Here is a 26,490-nt window from a genome sequence, read left to right on the forward strand (position 1 = left end):
AATGGGGCTTCTCATGAGAAATTAAAGAAATAAGCTGATCGTCAATCCCTGAGTAATCAGCTCCTGAATAAGCAATAATCAATAACGTAATTTAAACCTCCCTTTTCAAAAAATAACTGACCTTTTGCTAAAAATGAACAGGTTATTTTCAAAACTGAGTAAACTGAGGCTGAGAGGTTAAATGAATCGCCCAGTACTCTATCCATTTCACCAACTAATTACCTACTTCTGGGACTGTTTTCTTTGGGACAGCCCCAAGGAAATTACTCTTAGAAAAAAAAAAACTCATACTTTTGAAAAATGTTGACCATAGCATTATTTATGATATATGTAGGAAAAAAACTGGAAACAAAATAAGTACCCAACAACGACAGAATAGCTAGTTCATATCTTATAGGAACATAATGGAATATTATCGTGTCATGAGGAATGATCATAGATCATAGAGCTGAAAGCGACCCTAGAGGCTATTTGAATACAATTTCCTAATTTTAAAGGTGACAAAACAGAGGATGAAAGGTTTAATGATTTGATTTTCCTAAGTTCATAGAGCTATTAATTACCTGAGGCATGATCTGAGTTCAGGGCAGCTAGGTGTCACAGTGGATAGAACTCTGGGCCTACAGTCAGGAAGACCTGAATTCAAGACACTAGCTGGGTGACCCTGGGCAAGTCCCTTAACTCTGCCTCAGTTTCCTCATCTGTAAAATGAGCTGGAGAAGGAAATCGCAAACCACTCCAGTATCTTTGCCAAGAAAACCACAAATGGGGTCATGAAGAGTTGGACACAACTGAAATGACTAAACAAGAACATCCCGATTCCAAGTCTAGAACTTTATCCACTGTACAAATATGAAGAATTCAGAGAAACACAAGAAGATGATGCAGGTATGAAGATGCAGGTATGTGGAGGGAAGAAGGCAGAACCAAAATAACAATGTATACAATTACCACTACGATGCAAATAAATTCAACATTGGAAAATAAAAAAAATTCTGGTCTAATACAGCACCAGGGTTTGATGGCAAAATTAAAGGCAGATCTTGAAGTAGAAATTAGGGTGCCAGGAATAAATGCAGCTGACTGGTAAGGGAGAGAGGATGCAATTAAGTTATGACCATAGGACCACTCCTTTGTAGACTGGAGTCAAAAGTCACAGGAATGGAGGAGGATTAGAATTTGGGATGCCGGGGTTTTTTTGTTTGTTTTTTGAAGAAAGCAGGGATTATACTACAGAAAAAGATTTAGTTCGTTACTTAATTTATAAGAGAGGAAGGAAAGCAAACTGGAAGCCCAAACCTGATGGTGATAAGGATCTGGATTAGGTTCTTTAAACAAGGTGAGGTTACTACTCCTTGGGTTTGTAGGGTCTGGGAGGGAGGATCTGAAAGTGGCAGGAGCAAAGATCATGTTAATCTTTCTTCCTGACTCTCTGTGCTAGAGGACGTGAGAGAAGAAGTCAGCCCTGAAGACAGTGCCAAGGGATGTATCTTCATGAGGAAGCTAGGTTTTGGTGAGCAACAGAAAATGAAAGGAATGTGAGAGGAACAGACCTAGGATCAAAGGGAGCATTTAAAAAAATTTTTTTTAAAGAATAGATGAGGGTTCCAGATGTATTAGAGCCTGGGTAAGGTTGAAGCTGACCTGGTTAAAGATTATAGTGGGAAGAGAGGCAGCAAGGTAAAGGGGTTTCAAAGTGGGGCAAGATGGGGTAGGGCAACAGAAGAGATAGTCCAGTTGCAAATGCAGTTGTGATTTTTCCCTTTCCCCTCTTACTCCAGCCTCCTCTGCTAGGGTCTGCCTCCTCTCTCCTTACACCAGGGCTGCTTTGGCTATTGCCATAGAGCAAGCGGGGACGGGGGGGGGGAACGGGGACAGGGACTGGAGGGCTTTATCCTTTCCCCTTCTACTCCCAATTTCTGTGGCCAGCAACCCATTTCCCTCATCCTCTCCATAGTTGGTCTTCTATCTCAACCCTTAGGGGGCTACAGGACATTAAGAGTCTCAGGTGCATTCTTTACACAATGATAAAGATGAAACAGCTGTGCCCCCTCTCCTCTCTCTACCCCCAAGTCCTGATATATTTTTTAGGAAGGCGTTGTTTGGGTGTTTTTTGGGAAGTATTTATTGTACCAAAATGAAATGTATCAAATACATTTTAAAAAATATTGTCACTAATTTAAATATATACACATATATTTGTATATACTTCTACAAAACATACACATATGTGTATATACATGTGCACGATATACATATAGGTGCATGTTTGCAGCACACGATATATACATGTGTGCATATACATGCACACATGTACATATGTGCACACATGTATCTGTGTGTTTACATATATTTCTGTGTGTACAATGCACACAGATGCACATACACATACATAAATGTTGTCATAATATCCAGGTTACCTTTCAAGGGTAGTTTGTCTCACTTGATTTTTTCCAGAAGTTTGTATAGGGTTTTGTTAAAGCAGTATTTGTTATTAAGTACAAGTTGTAGACTATGTATGCCACAATAACCTACTCAACTATGGCATAATAAAAAGAACAGTGGATTTAACATCAGAATGGTGTTTAAATTCCTGTGCCCCTAGCGGTGTGATTTTGGGTCAAGTCCCATAATCTCCCTGAGTCTCATTCTCTTCGTCTATAAAATGGGTGTAATTACATTTGCATTATTTTCCTTACAAGGTTGTTGAGAGGAAAGTATTTTGTAAATCTTAAGACACCGCATAAATTGAAGTCATGATAATGACTTGAAACTATGGGCAATCGGTCCTAGATTGGAGTATGGGGATGGTCTTTGGAGAATATGAACAGCATAGCACAATCAATAGCCAATAACGGAAATGCGATTTTAAAACCATGTCTGCTTGTAGGTAATCGTACCAGCTTTGTATAACAAGTTTCACAATGTACTAATTGTCAAACCTTTCTTCGGTGTGGGGAAACGGAATACCTTAATGTCATCATAAGTCAAGGGTGAAGATTCTATACCTTTTGGTTCCTCCTTGTTTCTTTCTGCGTTCGATCCATCTTTTGTGGAATCTTTTTGTGTTCCGTATTCCTTTTCCATTTTAGCTGCTTCCTCCTTTGTGCTGTCTGCTTCTTCATGACTCTTATCTGAAGGAACCAGAAGCAAATATCTACCGTTATATCTACAATTTAAGACCAGTTGTTAACTACTTAAATGGTAGCTGTCCGTTATTATGTGGGATAGTATGAAGTGGAAATCTGGCAATTTTCTATTCAGTTTAATTAATATAGGCGACAAGAACTGGGCAAATCAGGCCCATCGAGAATTTTGGGGGACTAAAACTGTCCAGTTTGGATGTTTTTAATTAATTGAAAAAACAGTTTAACTCTCTATTGTGCAGACACAGCCATTTATTCCAAACTGAACAATCCTAGAGAATCAGACCTTCATGTTCTTCAACTTTTAGCAGGCCTTTGTTCTTTTGAGCCCCATCTCCTCATTCCTTAATTCTTTTTATGTAAGGAACTGAAGGGGGAAATTGGCAGACTAAAAGAAGCCATTCACTGACGTTCAACATCTGTTGAACCTTCTAAAAATAGATAAAAATACAAGCATATTCTTTCTAGGAGGTTGAAAAAAATTCACAAGCACCACTAACACTGCTTGGGAATAGGTCATACAGTGATAATTGTGTGATAAATGCTGTAATAATAGGATCATAGAATCTTGGAATTGCAGGGGATTTTAGAGGTCACCAAGATGCATGCATTCCTTGGCAGTCAATTTAAGTCTATCCCTCTTACCCCAAGTTTTTCAAAATTACAACCTAGTGGCTGCTTGTTACTAAACACAGGTCTTTTTCATTAATCCAAGTGATATTTGTCATTTTTAAGGCCATGAAGGAAATAATAAGAAAAAATACCTGGAATTAATCTGTTTTTATTGTCAGTGGCATTTTTTTCAAGCTTATTCTTGGTCTGTAGAGCTATTGTTGCATCCAAGTTTTCTGGAAAAAAAAAGTCCCATTAAAAATTCCAAGTTTTGATTTTAAAAAGTTTGAAAAATCTTTCAAAAAGCAAAGAGACACTTTAACTTAATAAAACTGGATAGGGAAGCAGTCGAGTCTGAGCTAGATTACATTTTATAGCATTATGTAATTCAAGAATTAAAAAGAACCTTAGAAAGCTTCCAGTCCAACCTCCCACCCAATTCTTTTTAGGTGTTCTGACAACATCCCAGGAAGACACTTATGCAGCCCCACCTGTATAGTGTGACTAGCAGGAGACCATGTCTTATTCTTCTTTTGCATTCCTCTTATTCTTCAGCAGCATCCTGGGCACACCATCAGAATATAATGCCTCGTAGTAACACTCATTTGTACTTAAAACTGTTATCGCTCACCCAGACATGAACACAGATCCACAGAATAGCAGAATCAATCATATCACTCTTGCCTTTTTCTTCTTTGTCCAAATAACTAGACTATTGCCTCATTCCATCTACAATCTGCCTGATTAATTGCCTGATTAGTCCTTTGTGGTCCTGGAGCATCTGATCTGTTAACACGGTGGTCTATCTGATATCTATATTCATTGCTATGCAAACTCTCCAGTATCTCTTCCCATAACAGATTGTTGTATCCTCCCCTGGGACAAGGCCGGCATGTACTTGTCATAATGCAATAAATCAAGGAAGGGAAGTGACAATCCATGCTTGGGGCCAAGGAGTTGAAGATGGAAGAACAATTGGAAACCAGAAAGGAGGGTCTGGTTCATACCAGGTTTTTGCAGAATGAAGAGTTATGGCAAGAGAGACTGATTGCCAGGCAGAGGTTTAAAGCAAGAGCTAGTAAGAGGGTCCGTCTGTATTTAAGAAGTCAAAATTCATGGACTGCCAAGAAGATAACCATTTGCCTGACTCAACATGATTCACCAAAGCTTCAGTCTTTTTAATGCTGCTGTTGGTATTTTCTGTTTTTGGAAAATGCTGATGACCTGGTACACTTGCGGGTAGGGTCCACTAAGCCTCCTTATGATTCAGCCATGTCTGCTGGGCTGCAGGCACATATACCATTTTCCCCTGCCTTCATTCAGACTGTGGCTTCATGATGCAGCAAGACCTCTAATAACCCTGGGCCACGTACATATCCTGTCCGCAGGCCCATAACCCTGCCAATGTACTTATAGTAATAGCTGACGTTTATATAGTGCTATGTGCTAGCACTAGGCTAAGCATTTTAGGATTATCTCATTTAATCCTCACCACAACCATGAGAAGTAAGGGCTGTTATTATCTCCATCTTACAGATGAGGAAACTGAAGCAAATGGAAGTTAAGTGACTTGCCCAGAGTCACACAACTAGTAAGTGTTTGAGGTCAAATTTGAACTCTAGTCTTTCTAACTGCAGACCCAGATCTCTGTCCATTTTGCCATCTAACTGCTCTAAGGTCTTGAAACAGTGAGCGCCATGTCTCTAAGATATCTTGGACAATGTATTTTTCCAGTTCAGCCACAATGAGGAGTGGTTGGACAACTCAGAAGGTATAAATTAGAGTTAAATTGAACTAATTATAGCAAAGAATGATAGAACACAGAATAGTTAGAATGAGGGGGATAGTTTCAACTGGTAGAGGAGGAAGAAGAGAATAAGCATTTATATAGTACCTACTATGTGCCAGGCCACTTTTTACAAACACCTAATTTGATCTTCATAACAACCCTGCAATATAGGTGCTATTATCCTCATTTTTTATGGGTGAGGAAACTGAGGCAAACAGAGGTTAAGTGACTTGCCCAAGGTCACACAGCTAGTAAGTGTCTGAATCTGGATTTGGACTCAGGTCTTCCTGATTCCAGGCCCAGTACACCCTCTACTGTAGCACCGGCTGTTTTTAGTGGTAGGGCACTGGGCTTACTACCTGAAGAATGGAGAAAGGACTAAATAAATGCCCTTTCCACCAAAAATTCTGCTAGTTGAGATGTTGAAGGAGGATAGCCAGGTCCAGTGCCCTATGCTCAAGGGTTCTCTTGGGGTACAGTGATTCGCACCCCACATGACACCATTTGTATGCCACATTGGCCATGCAGAGGTACACTGCAGGGCAGTGTGCGTATATTCCAACTTTCCTAATTAGTCATTGAACATGGGACCTGAAATAGCATGAGTGCAGGAAAAAATGTAGTAAAAATTTTAACTGGTATAGACTCAAAAGTTCTCAGTGGCTGAATGAACTGAGTAAATGTGATGAAACTCCACAGTAGACAGTAGGACGACCCTGTCATCTTAATGTGGGGGAAATGGAAGTGGTTAGAGTGCCAGGCTGGGAGTCAGGATAGACCTAGGCTCAAATCTGGCCTTAGACACTAGCTACGTGACCTTGGGCAAGTCGTTTAATATCTACTTGCTTCAGTTTCCTCATCTGAAACTCTCAGAGATGTTGTGAGGAGTGAATGAGATAATAATTGCAAAGCCCTTAGCACAGTGCTTGGCACATAGTAACAAAAAAAGTTAACTATGATGATGATGATGATGACATTGATGTTAGAAAACATAGCACTGGAGATATGATTCCAGGGGATGGTTCTGCCTGTCCATCAGCCTGGGGAGTGATATCTGGTGGAATGGTGAAGCTTTATTTATACAAAGGGGTCATCATAAGATCGTAGATTTAGAGTTAGAAAAAATCTCCAGGAGCATCTAGTCTAACCTTTTCATTTGACATCTGACGAAACTGAAGTGGCTTGCCCAAGGTCTCACAGATATTAGCAAGCATGAAAATCAAGATTTGAAACCAGATCTTCTGACTCCAGGGTCAACAGTTCCATGAAGAGATTATCTAGGACATGAGATCAACTGGGACCCCTGTTTAGAGATGGTGTTCATAGACCCCTGTCTATGAAGCTAGAAAATGTCCTTTTAGGAACAAGGAGGTGACCTTAACATGGTGAAAAGTCTGGCACAGGGAAGTGTCTTAGTCAAGATGTCATCTACCAGGACTGGCTACGTGGTATAGTGGATAGAATGCCAGTTCTAGAATCAGTAAGGCCTGTTCAAATCTGACCTCAGACACTTACTGGCTGTGTGACCCTGGACAAGTCACTTAACCCCGATTGCCTCCCCTCCCCTACAAAAGTCATCTACCACCGTGATAGCACCATTATTTCACAAGCCTGTATAGAAATCTAACATTACTCTCATGGTTAGAGGCATAGGTCTCAATAAGCTTGATGGACAGTACATTGGATGCCCAGTTTGGGCACAGACTTCACATAACTGTACCTAATTCTCAGTGCTGTGGTATAGTTATAGCAACCAGAAGCCACAAGTGACAGTAGAAAGCCCTGAACAGAATAGGTCCCTGTGGCCCATATCATTGTGGCAGAAGGAAGCGCAATGCTCACTAAGAATCTCAGGAGGTATGTACAGGAATGAAGGGAGGGTGCAGAAGCCCTTGTGATCCTTGGGTGTCAACATTATGGCTGCTTGGAGGGTGAGAAATGGGGCCTGATTGTATATAGATATTCTGTTGCTTTTGCTGGCAAATTAACTCTGATAGTTTCAGTTCACAGAATTACAGAATCTTAACATTGGAATGGACCTGAGAGAGGTCATCTGACCCAATCCAGGTGTACCTGAGCAGGAATCCTTTCTATAACATCCCTGAAAAGATGCTTGAAGACCACCAACAATGAAGAAATCATTGCCCCTTGAGGCATCATCTTCCATATTTGGACAGATCCAGCTCTTGGGAAGTTCTTTCTTATAGCGAGTGAGCTGAAATCTGTCTTTCTGCAACATCTGTCTAGCTCTTCCCCCAGGGACAAACAGAACAAGTCTAGTCCCTCTTTCATATGACAGCTTTTCAAACCCTTGAAAACAGCAATTTTGTTGCTCCCTCAATCTTCTTGTCTTCAGGCTTGATGATACAATGTCTTAAATATCCCAGGATCATCAATAGGAACAGCAATAAGCATTGTCAACTTTTTTGTAGAAAACACATAGGTTAAATGAGTAGCCCAGAGGCATATAGCTAATAAACATATGAGCCAGGGGAAGGAACCATGGGTGTAGTTGTTCGGGGAGAGGGAGTAGACGATTGTTCCCAATCCCTTCCTCAAGCACCTGCTGGGCCATAGTCTGACTTCTAAGCCATCTTCCAGTCTGCCTGCCCCCCAGCACCCCTGGATGGGGCATGGGCTGGAGGAGAACCAGGAAGTGTAGGCCCAACAGTCTCTGGCCTGCAGAAAGGAAAAAAGTGTTGGCCCCTCCCAACCTTTCCCCTGCCAGATAGTTGTGCTGAGGACAAAGTCCCACCTCTTTGTCCTGGTTATAGTTCTGACCAATATTCTGGGCAAAACTGTGAATTAGCTACAGGTCTACCTAACTCTGTCACAGTGTTTGTCATATGCACAGCTTTGTAGATTCAAATTTATTTTTACAACAAATAGCATTCTTACCAAGGTATGAAACACCTTCTTCTGGAGAAATTGTACCATATTTAACCATCATTTTCACAAAGTCAATCAACGTCTTCATTATAGTAATCAGTGTTTCTTTCTCTTTAGCCTCTTTCTCTATAGGAAAAGGACATAAATCATTGGACAAACAATTAAAATGTATCTTCATCTTTGATGACCACTTAAGATTCTCTCATCCATTCACTTATTTATTTAATACATATTTATTATATGCCCACTATGTCTAATGCTCTATGATTAGTGCTGGGGAAAATATAAAAATATGGTATATTGGTCATAGTCCACCCCCCACCCCCACCTGGGTTATATAAAACTAGAGAGTGGCTTATAATGTTATTTTCCAGCGTGGATTGTTTTCCATTCAAAGAGATCTCATTCTAAGGAGGGTTGACGGCTTGTATTTGGACCAAAATAGTAAATAAGATATAAGACCATATAATTTACTTCTACAAAAAACCTTGACTCATCTAGTCCAAATTGCCAATCTTCCAGATGAGATCAAAAAGGTTAATGGATTTGCCCAATGTTATACATTTACAGGTAATAAGTAGCAGTGCTGGAATTAGAACCCAGTGGGACATGGTTTAATTTAATTCAACAATATCAATTAATTACTTAGTTAATAATTAATGTTGCCTATTGTATACAATATATTGTGCCACAAGATGTGAGTTGAAAAAAAAAATAAAAGAAAAAAGAAATGGTCCCAGATCTCAAGAAGCTTACATTCCAGTATAATGTGCTTAAAATCTAGTAGGGGGAGCCGAAACACGTATATAGATAAATGTAATAAAAATTACAGCACAATGTGTATAAGGTGTATAATATGCTATATGGTACAGCATTCTGAAGAAATATATTGTGTTTTGTGAATAAAGCCTATTTATTCATGGTAAGAAGTGGGGGCGGGGGAAGGGGAAAAGAAGAAGCATTTATATAGAATCTTCTGAGTCAGACACTGTGCTAAGTGCTTTGCAGATATTATCTCATTTGAAGATAAGATAAGAAAGTCAGTGAACCACTGGGTTTCATCATTTACCTCTGAATCAAATCAAGTGTTGAAAATAGATTAAATTTTTAAAAACTTTTAAAATTTATAGATAAAGGCAAATAAAGAGAGAAGGTAAGGGCAAGGGAGCATGGCAGGGGAGCAAGGCAAAGAAAGGGCTGTGGGTGACTGATTTTAGCTACCTCATCATTTTGTCTGTAGCTACCTCTGCATTGGCACACTTCATATCATTGAAACACAGTCTTGGAGGTTGAAGGAATGACCTTCTCTGGCAAGTAGTGACTCACCAGGTAAACAGGGATAGGATTTTCAGCTGGGAATCTGCTTCCTAATGGTACACAATGACTCAAAAATGGGTCAATAAAGGTGACAAAGTCCTGGAGAGTGCAGCAAGTCTGACTCAATGTGAATGGTATCATCTATACCCCAAACTGGAGGTGGAGAAAAAGGGGTATTCTCCAGAAATGAAGTTACATGCATATGTTCAGAATGAGTTGTTACTGAGTCCAGTGGGTTTGTTCACCTGTCTGTTACCAAGAAGAGTCCTTAAGGAGGTAGGTTGGGGAGGAGTACCTGAAGATGACAGTGCAATGAAAACAAAAGGCACGGATAAAACATTAAAACAGCAAAATGAGTCTAAATATTTCAACAGGATCAAATAAGGATGCTAAGGAATGTTGGGGAGAATCTCTTCCATGTGCCTAGTCTGGGTAGCATTCATCCAGGTGAAGAATTATATAACATTTGCAGAAGGATAAATGAGGTTGTATGAGTTTTAACAGTGAGACTGGGAGCAGAGTGAAAGGGTAAAGAAAGGGAACTAGGGGTTGATTTAGGTAAATCTCCATGGTGAAAGGAAATGCTTCTTAGCATTATAGCTTACTATAGAATAAATAGTCTTTAATTATTGTGTGTAATATATTAGTATATTTCAGGTTGATGATAAAACCTTGACTGATGATGACCCAACTAATCTGAACTTTTAATTAAATGGTTTGAGCTAGTGAAAGGGGATAGGGTATGCTTCCTTTTTAGAAGAACAAAGTCAAATGATAATAAAACAAGCTAAAATCAGGGATTTATAAAGACAATACATTTATAGTAAGAAAAGCAATAAAGTAATCATAGGGCATAAAAAACAGTTCTAGAATATTTAGCTTAATCTCCTTATTCTTAATTCTCTCTAACACTTTAAGATCCCTGAGGTTGGTAATGAGGTGGTATGAGTTGAGAAACCCAGTGCCTATGACATAGTATTATTGTTCAGTTGTTTCAGTCATGCCCAACTCTTTGTGACTCCATTTGGGGTTTTCCTGGCAACGATACTGGAAGGGTTTGTCATTTCCTTCTCCAGCTCATTTTATAGATGAGGAAACTTAGGCAAATAGGGTTAAGTGACTTGCCCAGGGTCACACAGTTAGGAAGTATTTGAGGCCAGAGTTGCCAGCTGTCCTAGGACATAGTAGACCTATGATAAATGTTTGCTGATTAATTGCAAGATCCTGAGTCACCCAGGAGAAAATCAATCATCTTCTACATAAAGTCTTTCCTGATACCCCAGAGGCTAATGCCCTATCTCTCAAAAATTTACCTTGCATTTATTTTTCATTTGTTTTGCATATATTTATTGATATACATGTTTTCTTATCCAATAGACCAAAAAGCCCATGAGGGCAAGGACTGTTTCATTTTTGTCTTTATATCCCCAGTACCTAGTCCAGTGCCTGGCACCTAGTAGGAGCTAAATAAATGCTTATTGACTTATTTATATGGCAACAAAGACTAAATGTTGGCAAATCTTGTGCTCTCTCTGAGCCCTCAGTATATCATCTACTTGATAGGAAGTGTCTGCAGAAGTCTGAAAGCAAAACAGAACGTTTTTAGATTCAATATTTTCATCAAATATGGTAATATATCAGAATACCTACCTGAGTCAATGCTTTTTAGTAGTGCATAAAAATTTGGGAAATACTGGAGGTCATCAAAATTGTCTTCAGTATAAAGTTTATTTCTTCTTTCCAAGGTATTAGGTATGGTCCAGGTATTAGGTACTGTATCATCACTTTCTCCTTTAGTAAAACCATCTTGAATGGCTGGTTTTAGGGTCTCCGGTGGCAATGGGAAATTTCATTAAAAAACAAAACAAAACAAAACCTCATATATTTTGTGATAATGAGTGCCATTGTAATTTGATTCTCCTTTTCATTTGGGCCTTGAGTGTGGCGGGAAAAGAATTTCTCCCTTTTCCCCACAACTATAATAATAATAATAGCAACAACAATGGTAATGCAATACATGAGGTATATAAGTCAAAAGTAAGCAGAGCTTTTTTTTTTAAAAAAAGGAAAATAGCATCAATAAAACAAATGAAAATACAAACAAGAAAAAAACTTTAGAAAGGGACAAAAATGCAATTTTGTTATTACCTTGTTAAAATTAATATGCATATATTGGGGAGAGGGGACTGAGTCTGTGATTTTATCCATGTACTCTGGGCCATGTCTCCAGTCCTGGAATCAGGAAGACCCGAGTTCAAATTTCGCCTCAAACACTAGCTGTGTGACCCTGGGCAAGTCACTTAACCCTGTTTGCCTCAGTTTCCTCATCTGTAAGATGAGCTGGAGAAGCAAATGGCAAACCACTCCAGTAATTCTACCAAGCAAACACCAAATGGGGTCACAAAGAGACTGAAATGACCGAACTACAACAATAGGAAATTCCCACTGAGACAGATTGGCATCTGTCCTGCAATTTAAAGTACCAGAGAGTGGCCTGGGAGCCCTGAGAGTAGAAGTGATTTGCCCAGGTCTCATATGGCCAGTATGTGCCAGAGGTAGGTCTTAAAATTAGGGCTTCCTGACTCAGAGGCCAGTTTTCTGGTTGCTCTACCAGAGGGGTCTACAATGGCCCACAACACTCCAGAGTTTGTCCAGAACCAGATTCAAGCAGAATTGGGAAATATTTAACAAAACAAATAAAAATACAATAAAGCATAGATATGTGAATTTGTGGTTTTCTCAGTCACTATGCATGTGCAAGGATCTTTCTATATCATTCAGCACCCCTTTTTTATTTGAATTTTATGCCACTGAACTACACCATGAATGCTTCTATAATATTTTTAAAAAGCCAAATGTATGTAATAGAAGTTCAGAGTTTTATATACAATCCTCTTTTTGTCCTTATTTGTATGTTTGAATATTTGTGTTTGTTAATAATTATTAAGTTCATAATAAAAAAAGCAAAGAAGAGTAAGGAAAGATCATGGAGAGTAGCTATGAGAGTTCTCCATTCAGATTGGGCAGAGTGTAGGAAGGCTATCATTTCCTCTGATCAATATGGGATGCCTTCCTTGGAAGTGGTTTTCAAGTGACATTTGAAAGATAAGGGGAAGGTGGCAAGCTACAGGGAAAAAGAAGGAACAATTTAGGCCTATGGTACAATTTTTAGGGGAGGCTCAAATGCAGTTTTAAGATGAACAGAAAATGAGACAATCAAGGCATATTGGTAAAGGATCTTAAAAGAAGAGGTGAGGAGTTTGGTGCTGATCCCAATGGGAAATTACAGGAGAATTTTAAAGGAGAGAGGCAATATGGTACTGATACCTAAACCAGGAAGAGCCAAAACAGAAAAAGAAAATTATAGACTAATTTCCCTAATGAAAATAAATACTAGCAAAGAGACTATAGCAATATATCACAAAGATCATACACTATGAACAGGTAAGATTTATACCAGGAATGCAGGGCTGGTTCAATATTAGGAAAAGTATCAGCATAGTTGACCATATCAATAACAAAACCAATAGAAATCATATGATTATCTCAAAATATGTGGAAAAAGCCTTTGACAAAATATAGCACCCATTCCTATTAAAAACATTAGAGAGCATAAGAATAAATGGAGCTTACCTTAAAGTGATAAGTAATATTTATTTAAAACCACCAGCAAACATTATCTGTAATGGGGATAAGCTAGAAGCCTTTCTAATACAATCAAGGGTGAAGCAAAGATGCCCATTATCAGCTTCATTATTTAATATTGTACTTGAAATGTTAATTATATCAATGAGAGGAGAAAAAGTAATTAAAGGAATTAGAATAGGCAATAAGGAAACAAAACTATCGCCCTTTGCAGATGACATGATGTCATACTTAGAAAATCCTAGAGAATCAACTAAAAAACTAATTGAAATTATTAACAATTTTAGCAAACTTGCAAGATACAAAATAAACCCAGGTAAATATCAGCATTTCTATATGTTGCAAACAAAATCCAGCAGCAAGAGATAGAAATTCCATTTAAAATAATGGTAGACAACACAAAATACTTGGGAGTCTACCCACCAAGACAAACCAAGGCACTATATGAACACAACTATAAAACACTTTTTCATACAAATAAAGTCAGATCTAAACAATTGGAAAATATTAATTGCTCATGGGTAGTCTGAGTCAATATGATAAAATGACAATTCTACCTAAATTGGTCTATTTATTCAGTGCCATACCAATAAAACTATCAAAAAAATTATTTTATAGAGCTAGAAAAAATAATAACAAAATTCATTTGGAAGAAAAAACTCATGGATATTAAGGGAATTAATGAAAAAATGCAAAAGAAGGTGGTCTAGCCATATGAGATCTTAAATTATAAAGTAGTAATTATCAAAACAATCTGGTTCTGGCTAAGAAAGAGAGTGATGGATTAGTGGGATAGATTAGGTACAAAGTACATTATAGTAAATGGCCATAGTAATCTAGTATATGATAAACCCAAAGATCCAAGCTTTTGGAACAAAAACTCATTATTTGAGAAAAACTCCTAGGAAAACTGGAAAACAGTATGGCAGAAACTAAGTATAGACCAACATCTCTCACCATATACCAAGATAAGATCAAAATTGGCACATGATTTACACCTAAAGAGTGATACCATAAGCAAATTAAGAGAGTATGGAATAGTTTATCTGTCAGATTTATGGACAAGGGAAGAATTTAGAAGCAAAGATGATATAAAGTGCATTGCAAAATGTAAAATGGATAGTTTGATTATATAAAATTAGAAAGTCTTTGCACAAACAAAACCAATGCAACCAAAATTATAAGGAAAGCAGAAAACTGGGAAAATTTTTTTGCAGCAAGTATCTCTGATAAAGACCTAATTTCTCAAACATATATAGAACTGAGTCAGATTTTTAGAAATAAGAGCCATTCTTCAATTGATAAATGGTCAAAGGATATGAAGAGGCAGTTTTCAGACAAAGAAATCAAAGCTATCTATAGTCATATGAAAAAATACTCTAAATCACTATTGATTAGAGAAATGCAAATTAAAACAACTCTGAGGTACCACCTCACACCTATCAGATTGACTAATATGACAAAAAAGGAAAATGTTTGATGCTGGAGGGGATATGGGAAAACTAAGACATTAACATACTGTTGGTAAAGTTGTGAACTGATCCAACCATTCTGGAGAACAATTTGGAACTATGTCCAATGGGCTATAAAACTGGGTATACCCTTTGACCCAAAAATACCACTGCTATGTCTATATCCCAAAGAATCCAAAAAAGGGAAAAGGACCTATTTGTGCAAAAATATTTATACCAGACCTTTTTAATGGTCACTGAGAACTGGAAATTAAAGGGATGCCTCTCAACTGGGAAATGGCTAAACAAGATGTGGTATATGATTGTAATAGGATATTATTGTGTTATAAGAAACAATAAGGAGAATTATTTCAGAAAAACCTGGCAAGACTTACATGAACTGATGCATAATAAAGTGAACAGCACCAGGAGAACATTGTACACAGTAACAGCAATATAGTTTGATGAAGAATTGTGAATGACTTAGCTATTCTTAGCAATACAGTGATCCAAAACAATCCCAAAGGACTAATGATGAAGCATACTATCCACTTCCAGAGAAAGAACTGATATTGTTTGAATACAGACTGAAGCCTGCTGTTTTCACTTTCTTTCTTTCTTTCATTTTTTCTTTCATTCTAGTCTTCTTGTATAAAATGACTAATATGGAAATGTTTTACATAATTGCACATGTATAACCTATATCTGATTGCTTACCATCTCAGGGAGGGTGTAGGGGAGGGAGGGAGGGATAGAATTTGGAACTCAAAACTTTAAATAAAAATGTTTTAAAAAGTAAAGGAAAGGGACATGATACTGAACAAAATGTGCTGAAAAGACAACTTGACTACCATCTGTAGGAAATTCTAAAAGCTGAGAGTCTAACAAGGAGAAGACATAATGGTCCTGTAAGAGATAGCATGGGTCAAGAGAGAAAGGGGCAGGCACAGGAAGTGGGATATGCAGCTAAGTGAGAAGATCAGGCTACCTATTTAATAAATATTGAATATAATGAAATAAAAGAGAGATAAGCTGAAGATTGATTACATTTTCATGCTTGAGATATGCTTATTGTGAGAAGGTAGACAAATCAGTTGGTCAATAAATCAATTTATTTATTATGCATATCAGGTACTGTGTTAAGTATTGGAGATAGTAATGAAATAGTAATAGTACTTCTTGAGAGGGGAAATCACTATAATACCTGTGTTGGTCATGCTTTCTTTAAATAGCTTTTATTTATTCCCTAAAGGAAAACTCTATTTAAATCTTTAAACTTAATGCTTTTTTATAATGTATACTGCTAAAAAAACACTCACCGTTTCCTCTGGGAGGTTTTCGGCATAGTTCTCTGTCCTGCTGGAAGGATAATCAGGTTCCTCCTCATTATTTCTGGCTTCCTTAGAGATTAACTTCTGTAAGACCTCAGCCACTTCATCTTCCAGTGTGTATGCTTGACTTTCTGTAATCTGTTTCCAAGGGGTTAAAAAGTTTTTTTTAAAAATGGCTTTCTGAATAAAGTTTGGTCAGGTCTCTTAGCCATACCAACAAGGGATACAAACTCGAAGGTCTTTTATCTTTGAGTATATCAAGGGAAGAAGCCACTCACTTGTGAACTTATACAAGACTAAAATAATCCCAGGGACATATGCTCGCTTTCATATGTATCTAAATTGTCTCTTAGCACCAATGGCAGAGTCTTAAAGAGGAATTCTGGCTTCTGAAGCAAATATATTTGAAGGGGAAAAGTGGGAATCATAGTTCTCAGCTTTTCCTAGGGCTATCGTACTATGCCCTCTCCATTGAGAGCTGGAAGGGACCTTAGAGACCATCAAGTCAACCTTCTTATTTTACAGATGTAGAAATTAAGGCAGAGAGAAGTTAAAATGACTTGCCCAGAGCTCTGCAGCTAATAAGAGTCTAAGGAAGGATTTGAATTAAAATCTTCCTAATTTCAAGTTAAGTGCTGTATCCACTGAGCCATCTAGCCTTCTCTCTCCTTGGAATAGATGTCCTCAGAAGCCTCTAAAGGCCTTTTTTCTGCAAGGATACATGTGTCTAGAGAAGCTCTTTTCATTCCTACGAGCATCTTGCCCTTGTCCCCAGAAGCCCTGGGCTCTGAAAATCTCCTTCCTCCAAGGATGAATCATAGCTTAGGGAACCACTTCCTGGCCTGGAATTCTAGAGCTCAGATTGTTCCTCTTCCTGAGTGAAATGTTCTGCAAGGCCATTAAAGTATCTTCTCTCCCATGGGGGAATCAGTTATAGCATAGTATGTCTCTTTTCCAGAAAAGCGTGGACCCAGAAGTCTCCCTTTTTAAGGAAAGAAAGTGATCAAAAAGGCTATGCCCCCACCTGCCCCTCTGCCTGGGACTACACTTGGCCTGGAGGAGCACATCTCTCTGGAAGACCCTCTCTTCCATCTGCTGCTTATTCTGAGATTGACTTGCTAGGAACTTGTCTGTCTCTTTTCCTTGTCACTTCCACTTCTACCATGGAGAGGAAGGGCCATATTGGTACCCAAGCTAAAGGCCCTGGTTGTCCTATCTTAATTATGATTGTATGCTATGGAGCCAAAAAGGAAGAATGAAACTATTCATCTTAATTTTTATCTTTTCAACTAAAGCAAATCTAGAGGTAATCCTGAGTCTAGAAGGGAAAATTCCTCCCACTGATCTACTCCCACATACTCCCCAGCCACTAAGTATTCTCATCCTCATTGTGCAGCAGCTGGTAAAGTAATGCTGTTATAATCACTGCCCTGACATCATATGAACTGCATCAGAGTATGTGGTTAACCACTGTAAAAGCAGCATAATCATCCCTCATAGGCAAGCATAGACTCAGAACCACATCACATGCCTTTTGGGGACTCCACAGCTTAGGGAATAGGTGGATAGAATGAGACCAGATAATACCAGTTTACCTATGGATAGAGGGATCATCCTCCCAACCTGGCATAACTGCACATTAGACACCCCAGCACCATATTATACCATATTATATCATCATAACAATATATTATCATTATATTATTATTATTTAAGAAAAGGATCATAGGACCATAAATTTGGCGATGAGAAGGGTCTTAGAAGTCATCTAGTGCAACATCATCATTTTACCAATGAGTAAAATGGAGTCTAGAGAAGTTAATCATGGGCTCAGGGGTAGAAGGCAATATGGCACCATGCAAAGATCAGTGGATTAGGAATCAAAAGACATGGGTTCAAATCCTACTTTTGCTGCTTACTCAAGTCACTTAACCTTTCTGGAGTCTCACTCTCCTCATTGTGGGGTGGACTAGATGGCCTATTTGGACTCTTCTATTTCTAAATCTGTGATTCTAATAAGGAAGTGGCAGAATCAAGATTGCAGCAAATAATAAGCATGGTCCCCAAAAAAGTTCTGAAGTAAAGCCCTCTGCAGATTTATGAAGAAAGGAGGGAAGATCACTTCCTGAAATAGAGCAGAATTACCCTGCTAGCAAACCGCCACCTTCATGTTTTCCAAATCTCTTTGGGCAAGAGGCCCAGGACAGAGAGGGGGCAGAGCCAGAGGGAACTCTGCTTAAGAAATTACATCTGAATCCATCTAACTCCATATGCTCTTATCTTTTCTCCTCTGAGCTGGTTTTTCTGCACACTGATTTTTAGCAGCTATGAAAGCTTTTGTTTTGCAGCAGCATCACTAGGGCATGGCATAAACCTGAATGCATCAGGAAGCAGGGAAAGAGCCTTTTATCCTGTTGCTCCAGGGGCTATGATTACCCTGTAGGAGCCATAACAGGAGAATCATAGCAAAAGCTATTAGAACAAATTGTAGAAATATTCCATGAAGTAGATTAAATAACATGGTCACCAATGTAAGTCAAGGGTTTCTTATAGTAGGTTATATTCTTCCTTTTCTGCGTGAAAAGGGGAGATCAGATCTCCTATATCTCACCTCTTATTTTCCTTTCCAATCAGCTCTTCCAGAGGACTAAGGAGAAAAAAACCCTAGCAATTAGCAATAATTTATTTTAGGTCATATGACTGGTGGAAATGTTATACTCAGGGTAGCTTTTCTTCTCTCCAGAGTTGTCCCAAAGTGTGATTTATGCAGAAAAATCCCTATCAACCATCCCATAGGTAGATACACCTGACTTCATTCTTTTAAGACAATACGGGGAAAGGAGCTGGGTTATAATGGCCTGTATAAGAATTTACATAAATTGTCTCATTTGTTCTTCACAATCATTCTGTAGGATAGATTACTGTTGCTCAGTCATGTCTGGCTATGACCCCACTTGGGGTTTTCTTGGCAAAGACACTGGAGTGGTTTGCTATTTCCTCCTCTAGCTCATTTTACAGGAGGAACTGAGGCAAACAGGGTTTTGCCCAGGGTTACACAGAAAAGAAAGTAAGTATCTGAGGCCAGATTTGAACTTGGGAAGATGAGTCTTCCTGACTCCAGGCCCCACACTCTACACTATATCCACTGCATTACCTTGCTGTCCCATGGTATAGATACTAAAGCATTATTCCCATTTTTATGAGATGAGGAGATTGAGGCCTAGAGAGATTAGATGATTTCTCTATAATCACATAGCCAGTAAATATCGAAGGTGGGACTCAAACTCAGTTCTCTCCTGACTTCAATTGTGGTGTTTTTGCCATTATCCCAGGTGGACTTTCCAGCATTTAACACTAGAAATCTGTTCTTAAATTGTCACATTACTAGCCTTGGGTTTCGAGGTCTGAATCAGACCATCTTCTAACTCTAGAAGATGCTGATATCCCAGGAGGTTCTAACTCCAATTAAAACCAGAGCAGAGATGCCTCTCTTTGCTATGTTTAAGCTTTATCTAACTTCACTGTTTAAATACCTCTGGTTGGGTCAGATGTATTCTTAAGACCATATGGCAGGGCAGGAAAGCAGAGCTTTCTATAAAGAAATCCCACTCACTAGACTTGCTACAGATCTGTCTGTGCCAGTAATTTCTCTCCCTAGACACACATGTGATCCTTCACTTCCCTTGGCCCACTTCTCAGCTTTATTTTTCTCTACGGAATATTCCATCTCCCACTTTTGTCTTTCCCTAGGCTTTCCCCATGCTTGGAATGCCTTCCCTCCTTATTTCTGCTGCTTGGAACGCCCTTTAAGCTGTGGGTAAAATGTTTCTTCCTTCAAGGGAGGGAGGCAGGACCATCTTGGCTCCCACTTGTTAATTGTTTTGTGTTTATTTTGTATTTATCTTGTATCTACTAATCTGTGAACTTGTAAAATACAAGCTCCATGAGGGCATGGACTAGTATACTTTTGTGTTGGTATTCCCAGCTCTTTGTGGGGACTTAAAAAATACTTTATTCATTAATTGATTGAACTGAGAGGGAGCTGCAGATGATCCTGACTTTACAGCTATTTCACGTACATATTCCTGTATAATTAGGAGATATTCTAATCCTGAAATAATGCTAAAGCTGTGCTAATTCTTAGAGTAAATTTCTCCTTCAATAGGATTCTAGTTGAATATTAAAGTTGAATATTAAATATTGATTTGAATATTAAATATTGAATATTAGAGTTGAATATTAAACAAAAACATATTGAACACACCATGCACTTAGTAATGTATAAAACACAGATAAAATGGAACTCGGGACATACGACAGATTCCATCTGAGAATCTTCTCCCTGTTTTCCTGGTGAGTCATTATTTGCTATTGAAGGTCATTCCTTCAGCCTTCCAGACGATGCTTCAATGATGTCAAATGTCCCAATGCAGATACAGATTTTGACAAAACAATGTATATAAAATGATAGCCTTTACCATGTTCCCTTGCCATATTCTTTGTTTTTACTTTCCTTCACTCCTTCAGGTAGGTAGCAAAGAGGATAGAGCACTAGGCCTGGAGTCAGGAAAAACTTGATTTCAAATCTAACCTCAGATACTTACTAGTTATGTGCCCCTGGGCAAGTCATTTAATTACTGCTTACTCGGTTATTGTAAGAATCAAATGAAATAATATTTGTAAAAGTGTTTAGTACAGTGCTTGGCACACAATAGGTCCCATATAAATGTTTATTCCCTTCCTCACCCTTATTTATAAAGAAAAGATTTTTTTAAAAGTTTTATTTATTTTCACCAATTAAAATTGATTCAGAGAGGTAAATGGTGGAGACCTGTAACTTACTGTCTTTCTAACCATGAACATATAAGTTTTATTCATAAATATACCATAAAACATTTCATTAAAACATTTTTTTGTACTCAACCTACGGTTTCACTGGTGTAGGGAAATTCTCTCTGCTCTTGCAGATCATTAAGCAATTCACTTGTAACAGAGTTATAGAGAGACACCCGGGGCACTCAGAGGTAAAATGACTTGCATGGCATAATCATACAGCTGTTATGTATAGTATACTGGTAACCCCATTCTATCTGCTTCCCTTCAGATTTGCAGCTCTAACATGTAATAACTGTCAATATATGCAAGGAGGCTGAATCAGAGAGTATAGTGGTTAATTATAACCTCTGATCCCCACAAAAAAGCAACTCAAAGTGCACGTGATACAGACTACATTTTTAGATTTACTATATAATTTCTGTTAGATCCAAATTAATATGTAGCCCCTGGGTACATTCAGTAGAAAGAGTACTGGCTCTGGAAATTGGGCTCTGTCACTATGCGTCCTTGTTGAAGTTATTTATCAATCCTGAGTCTTGGTTTCCCCATCTTTCTATGGTCCATATTTTCTAAATACTAGAGCATGTAAGAAGGATGAAGTGAGGTTCCAAGAGGGCCTGAAACTATCCCATTCACTTTTAGAGAAGTGAAGTCATTAAAAATGTAGTGCCACAATGTTACTGTGCTGTAAGAAATGATGTATGTGATGAATACAGAGAACTATGGAGAGATCTATATGAATTGATGCAGAGTGAAGTAAGTACAGATAAGAAAATAACACACACAGTAACTAAAATGGAAATGGAAAGAATGACACACCCAAAATCAAAAGTAAATATAAAAAATTGCAAAAAACAAGTGGGATGCAAATGAAGAGATATGGGAAGACACTCCCAACCTAGCCCTTCATGGAGGCAGGAGGTCCACAGGTGTTACATAACGCATGTGTTTTTGGACTTTTTCAATATAGCAATTAATTGTACTGACTTTTTTTTCCTCTTCAAAAATACTATTTGTCATATGGGATCGCTCTCTGGGAGAGGTGAAACGAGAGGGAGGGATATATGGGATACTCTGGTAATGTATGAAAGAGAAGATATCATAGAAATGTATTTTATAGAAAAAGATAGAATAAAAAAGTATTGTAATTAGAGTGAAAAAAAACCCCAACACCCTGGGTTCAAACAACATCTTCTAGTTATGTGACCTTGTGGGGATCATGTAAACTTTTCTGGGACTCAATTTCTTTATCATAAAATGAGGGGATTGGACTAGATAAGAGATGTCAAACTTGCAGGCAATCACAAAACTCCCAAGGAGCTGAACAAGATTAAAATGTAATTGGGAAATTTAAAAAAATGAAAATGTAATATAACATAGATAATGTTATTTTCTGGTTTTCTAAGCCAATATGTGACTCACAGGGCTTCTAGTTGAATTTGATACCACTGGATCAAACTATCCCTAAGGTCTCTTCTAGCTCTAAAGCCCATGGTCCCACCTCTGCCAAGTACCCTTAGAGTATTTCTGTAGAGAAACACTGTGAGGTTTTCCTTCAGCTGTGGACCACACAAGTGTTCAGCATCATACAGCAGCAAGGGAATTTTGTAGCCCTAGCAAGGATAGAGTCCTGTAAGAAGATAGGTCAGGGCCAGTGGAGGCTATTACTCCAATGAAAGGGATGGAAAATAAAAGAGCGACCACTTGACTTTCTGTTGTGGCTGACTTCAAGCAAGTTAGGCATTTAGTTGACTTACCAAGCCAAGATTCAGAAGTTTAGAAACAATTTTATCAAATACTCCTCTGTCATTTTCCTCATAAATTCTGGTGGCGATCTTCTGGACAATGTCTTCAGCAGTTAAAGGAGTTCCATCTAGTTGATGAAGGCCATCTGGATCATCTAGAATAAGCATAATTGGGTTACTTGCTAATCATCTATTTTTGTTGAATAGTTTTACAATCTGCAGAAACCAGAAGTCTAGCAGATAGAGGACCAGCCTTGGAGCTAGAAAAGACCAGAGGTCAAGTCCTGATTCAAACACAAATTGGCTGTGTGACCATTGGCAAGTCACTCAACCTCTTAGCACCCAAGGCAGCTCTTTAAGCCTGTAAGAGATGCAGCATGGAGTAGTGGAAAGAATCCTAGATTGTCGGTTCCTTTAAGAGGATTAGAGTTTGCATCCTAGCTCAGCTACTTGCTATCTGTATGATGTTGAGCAAGACATTTCACCTCTCTAGGTCTCGGTTTCCTTATCTGTAAAATGAAGGGCTTGGATTAGATGATCTGGCTATACCAATAAGGTTAATGCTTTGCATATGTAGAAGAAATTTCCACTGGTTTTGCAGTTGGAGGATCTAGGTTCAAATTTTACCTCTGTCATTACCTACGTGAGTGACCTTGGGAAAGTCACCACCTCTCTGGGCCTCAAGCTCCTCAACTATAAAATGTTGTTGAATGAGATGGTCTCTAAGATCCCTTCCAATTCTAAATCTACACTCTTAAGCTCCCAATATGCAAATCTATGCAGCATGGAATGCAATTATGTGCTCCTGGATTTACCGGGGAAAATCTGACTGCATTTCTTTAAGGCCAATGCTGTGGAAACAGAACTCTAATAGCAAGGGGAGGGTTGCTATCAATGAGGCATTGCACCAGATTCCCTGGAGATCTGCCAGGCATCACTCGTTTATTTCCATTCTATGCCATGTGAAGTACATCAAGCTTATAAGGCACTTGGCTCTTTATGTTACCCTAAGGCTAATCTCATGCAGCAGTTTTCATGCTTGAAATCTAAGAAATGGTGTTTCTGTTCCAGGATGCTAAATAACCCTCAGGTAATTTACTCCCTGGCTAGTACTGTCCAAATAACTTTTATAATGTTTTTATAAGGTTAGGAGGTCAGAGTATTATTATTCTGATGCTGCTCTTTACATTCATATCTTCTAGGGGAACAAAAGGAGAAATTCCTCTCTCAGGTCCCTTTCTAGATTCCCTACAGCTAGTGACCTCTTTAACTTCTGGCAAAACAACTTCTTTGTGTTGCTTCAAAAGAAACATGAAGGAAAAAATGGGGTGAGAAGTACAGGAGGCAGCCAGGTACAATCATTTAGATTCACTTTTAATGGTTTAGTTCAGAATTGTGGATCAGGGCAATGGATAGAAAAAGAAAAAAGCCTTCTGAGTTGTTTTCATAAACCCAATATGGCTCAGGCTTACCATATCTCTTCTTGTTGTTGTTGTTGAAGCAATTGGGGTTAAGTGACTTGCCCAAGGTCACACAGCTAGTAAGTATCTAAGATTGGATTTTAACTCAGGCCCTCCTGACTCCAGGACCAGTGTTTTATCCAGCGCACCACCTAGCTACCTGCTTACCATATCTTTTGACAATTTAAAGTATCCCTCATTTTTTTGGTTGGGGTTCTCCTTCCACCTTTATACCTTTTAATTCTTTTACAGGTGCACAAATTAACTCTTGCTTAACCCCATGTTCTACCAGTAGGCTTGTTGTAAACATATGAAGTCCTGCATAGATTTAATCAGGCAAGGGAAAAAAATATTTTGCTTTCTACTCTGTCCCCAGGGGTCTATGGAAGAAAGGTTATTTTCTATGGCTGGAGATAGCAGGATGATTATTTTTGTTTTTCAGTTTGTTCCTTTTTCCTTTCCAATAGGGAGGATGCTAGCAATGCACAGAGGGGAAGAAACATCTTTTCTCCTTCCCATTTCAATATTCCCTTGAGCTTTTTATTAGCAGCAACAAAAGCTACTGGAAGAATTTTGTTAGCATGGCGCTTGCCAGAAAGCATGCTGGGAACAGATGTGTGAAGAGAAGAACTGCTGCTTATATGTGGTTACACCTTCAACATTCTGACCAAAACTTTGAATAGAATAGCAACATATAGGATCATTCATCCATATGTGCAAAAGTGGCTATTTCTCCCTTCTCTTACATGGTCCCAGAAGGAAGACAAATTTAAGAGATCAGATAAAAAAATCATAACTTAAGAGCTAAAAGAGAACTCGAAGGCTATTTAGTTTAACTCCTTTATCTTACAGTTTAGGAAAATGAGAACCTTATCATGTTCAGTGACTTGGCTAAGGTCACATTGGTAAAATATGTTGGAGACAAGATTCAAATTAAAAATCAGACTCACCTCTTATTGACTTTTATCAAGTACCCACTTCATGATGACTTGATGACAAAAGGATATAGCTATTATATCTATATCCCCAAGTCTTCCAGGGTCCTATAGTCATTTGTTAATAATTTTGATTGTCTCAGGTTCAGGGTAAATAATTTTTCCTCTTCAAAATAAGATCTTTGAAAAAAGTTCATTGCTTCCTCCAGTAGTGGAAGTGGACCAGAATCACTCTCACAATTCATTCTCCTTAAACATTACTAAGAGTTAGAGGCTTCCCCTGGTATATAACTGTCCCTTGCTCCCTCTCAGGTCCCATTCAGGTGATTCTAGATATGACTATATAAAATCCAATCCAATAAGGATTAGAATTAGAGATAAATACACATATATGCCTGGATCAGAAGACCCCTTCCAACTGTAAATTTCTGTAACTACAATATATTTATCAGTAGATATAAAGATATAGGTTATATGTATTACACATTGATTATATATATAGCTATAGATATATACAGATATCTATTTATATAGATTATATAGACATAGCTATCTATCATTCATCTATCTGTCTATCTACCTATCTATCTGTCTGTCTGTCTCCTATTGTCATCATACTAGATGGTAAATCCTTTGAAACTAAGCATATTTCTATATACTTAGGAAATTAAAATTAAACTGTCCATAGTTATATAACAAGTCAGTGGCCAACTCAGGCATGCAATGTGTGACTAGTTTTTCCATGCACAACTGGTTAAAATGACCAGTCAATTGAGTCAAACAACCTTTTGCCTGAATCAGTCAATTTCATCAAAATGATTGAATCAGTCACATGCAGACACATTTGTAGTTTACTGACTTCAAGTCCTATACTTGGAATCACAAATTAAGAAAGGAAATTTGAAAAGAAATCAAAATTTCTAGATTAGTCATCAATTTTAAGGATAAAGCAAAATATAGTTTCCTCATTTAGACTACCCTTCAGGTTGTGTTGCTTTATTAAAAAGCAAATTTAATTAGTAGCTGCCTTTCAGCAATGGGTCATAGATTTACAAACTAAAAATAATGAGCTTAATTCTCCTGCGGTCAGGGACCAGAATAAGGACACAAGAAAAGAACATTAGGCATTCTTAGGCACCCATGCAGAGAATGGAAGGACAAATCCCTTCCTCTAGGCATATATGTACCATTACCATACCTAAGGCACTGGAAAAAAGAACAGAATATGCAATGATGGACACTGGGCATTTTCTTTCATTGTAAAATTTCCCATCTTTTATATTACTAACTAATTTTGATGTTAATTTTATAGTTTTACTTTGTATTCAGAGTTT

The 26,490-nt window shown here is 38.1% G+C and overlaps 1 protein-coding gene across 1 annotated transcript in view; it reads right to left on the reverse strand.

Annotated features, from left to right (window-relative positions):
- The window catches only part of SCG3 (secretogranin III), a 52,779-nt gene that overhangs the window by 23,775 nt on the left and 2,514 nt on the right, over positions 1 to 26,490 (reverse strand). The window contains exons 5-10 of the mRNA XM_036734143.1: positions 22,774 to 22,916; positions 16,169 to 16,318; positions 11,404 to 11,581; positions 8,446 to 8,562; positions 3,911 to 3,994; positions 3,009 to 3,134 (exon numbers count right to left, since the gene is read on the reverse strand). Of these exons, the coding sequence (XP_036590038.1) occupies positions 3,009 to 3,134; positions 3,911 to 3,994; positions 8,446 to 8,562; positions 11,404 to 11,581; positions 16,169 to 16,318; positions 22,774 to 22,916 (798 nt within the window). The remainder of the gene's footprint in view (positions 1 to 3,008; positions 3,135 to 3,910; positions 3,995 to 8,445; positions 8,563 to 11,403; positions 11,582 to 16,168; positions 16,319 to 22,773; positions 22,917 to 26,490) is intronic.

This window comes from Trichosurus vulpecula, chromosome 8 (assembly GCF_011100635.1).
Source record: "Trichosurus vulpecula isolate mTriVul1 chromosome 8, mTriVul1.pri, whole genome shotgun sequence".
Classification (NCBI taxonomy): domain Eukaryota; kingdom Metazoa; phylum Chordata; class Mammalia; order Diprotodontia; family Phalangeridae; genus Trichosurus; species Trichosurus vulpecula.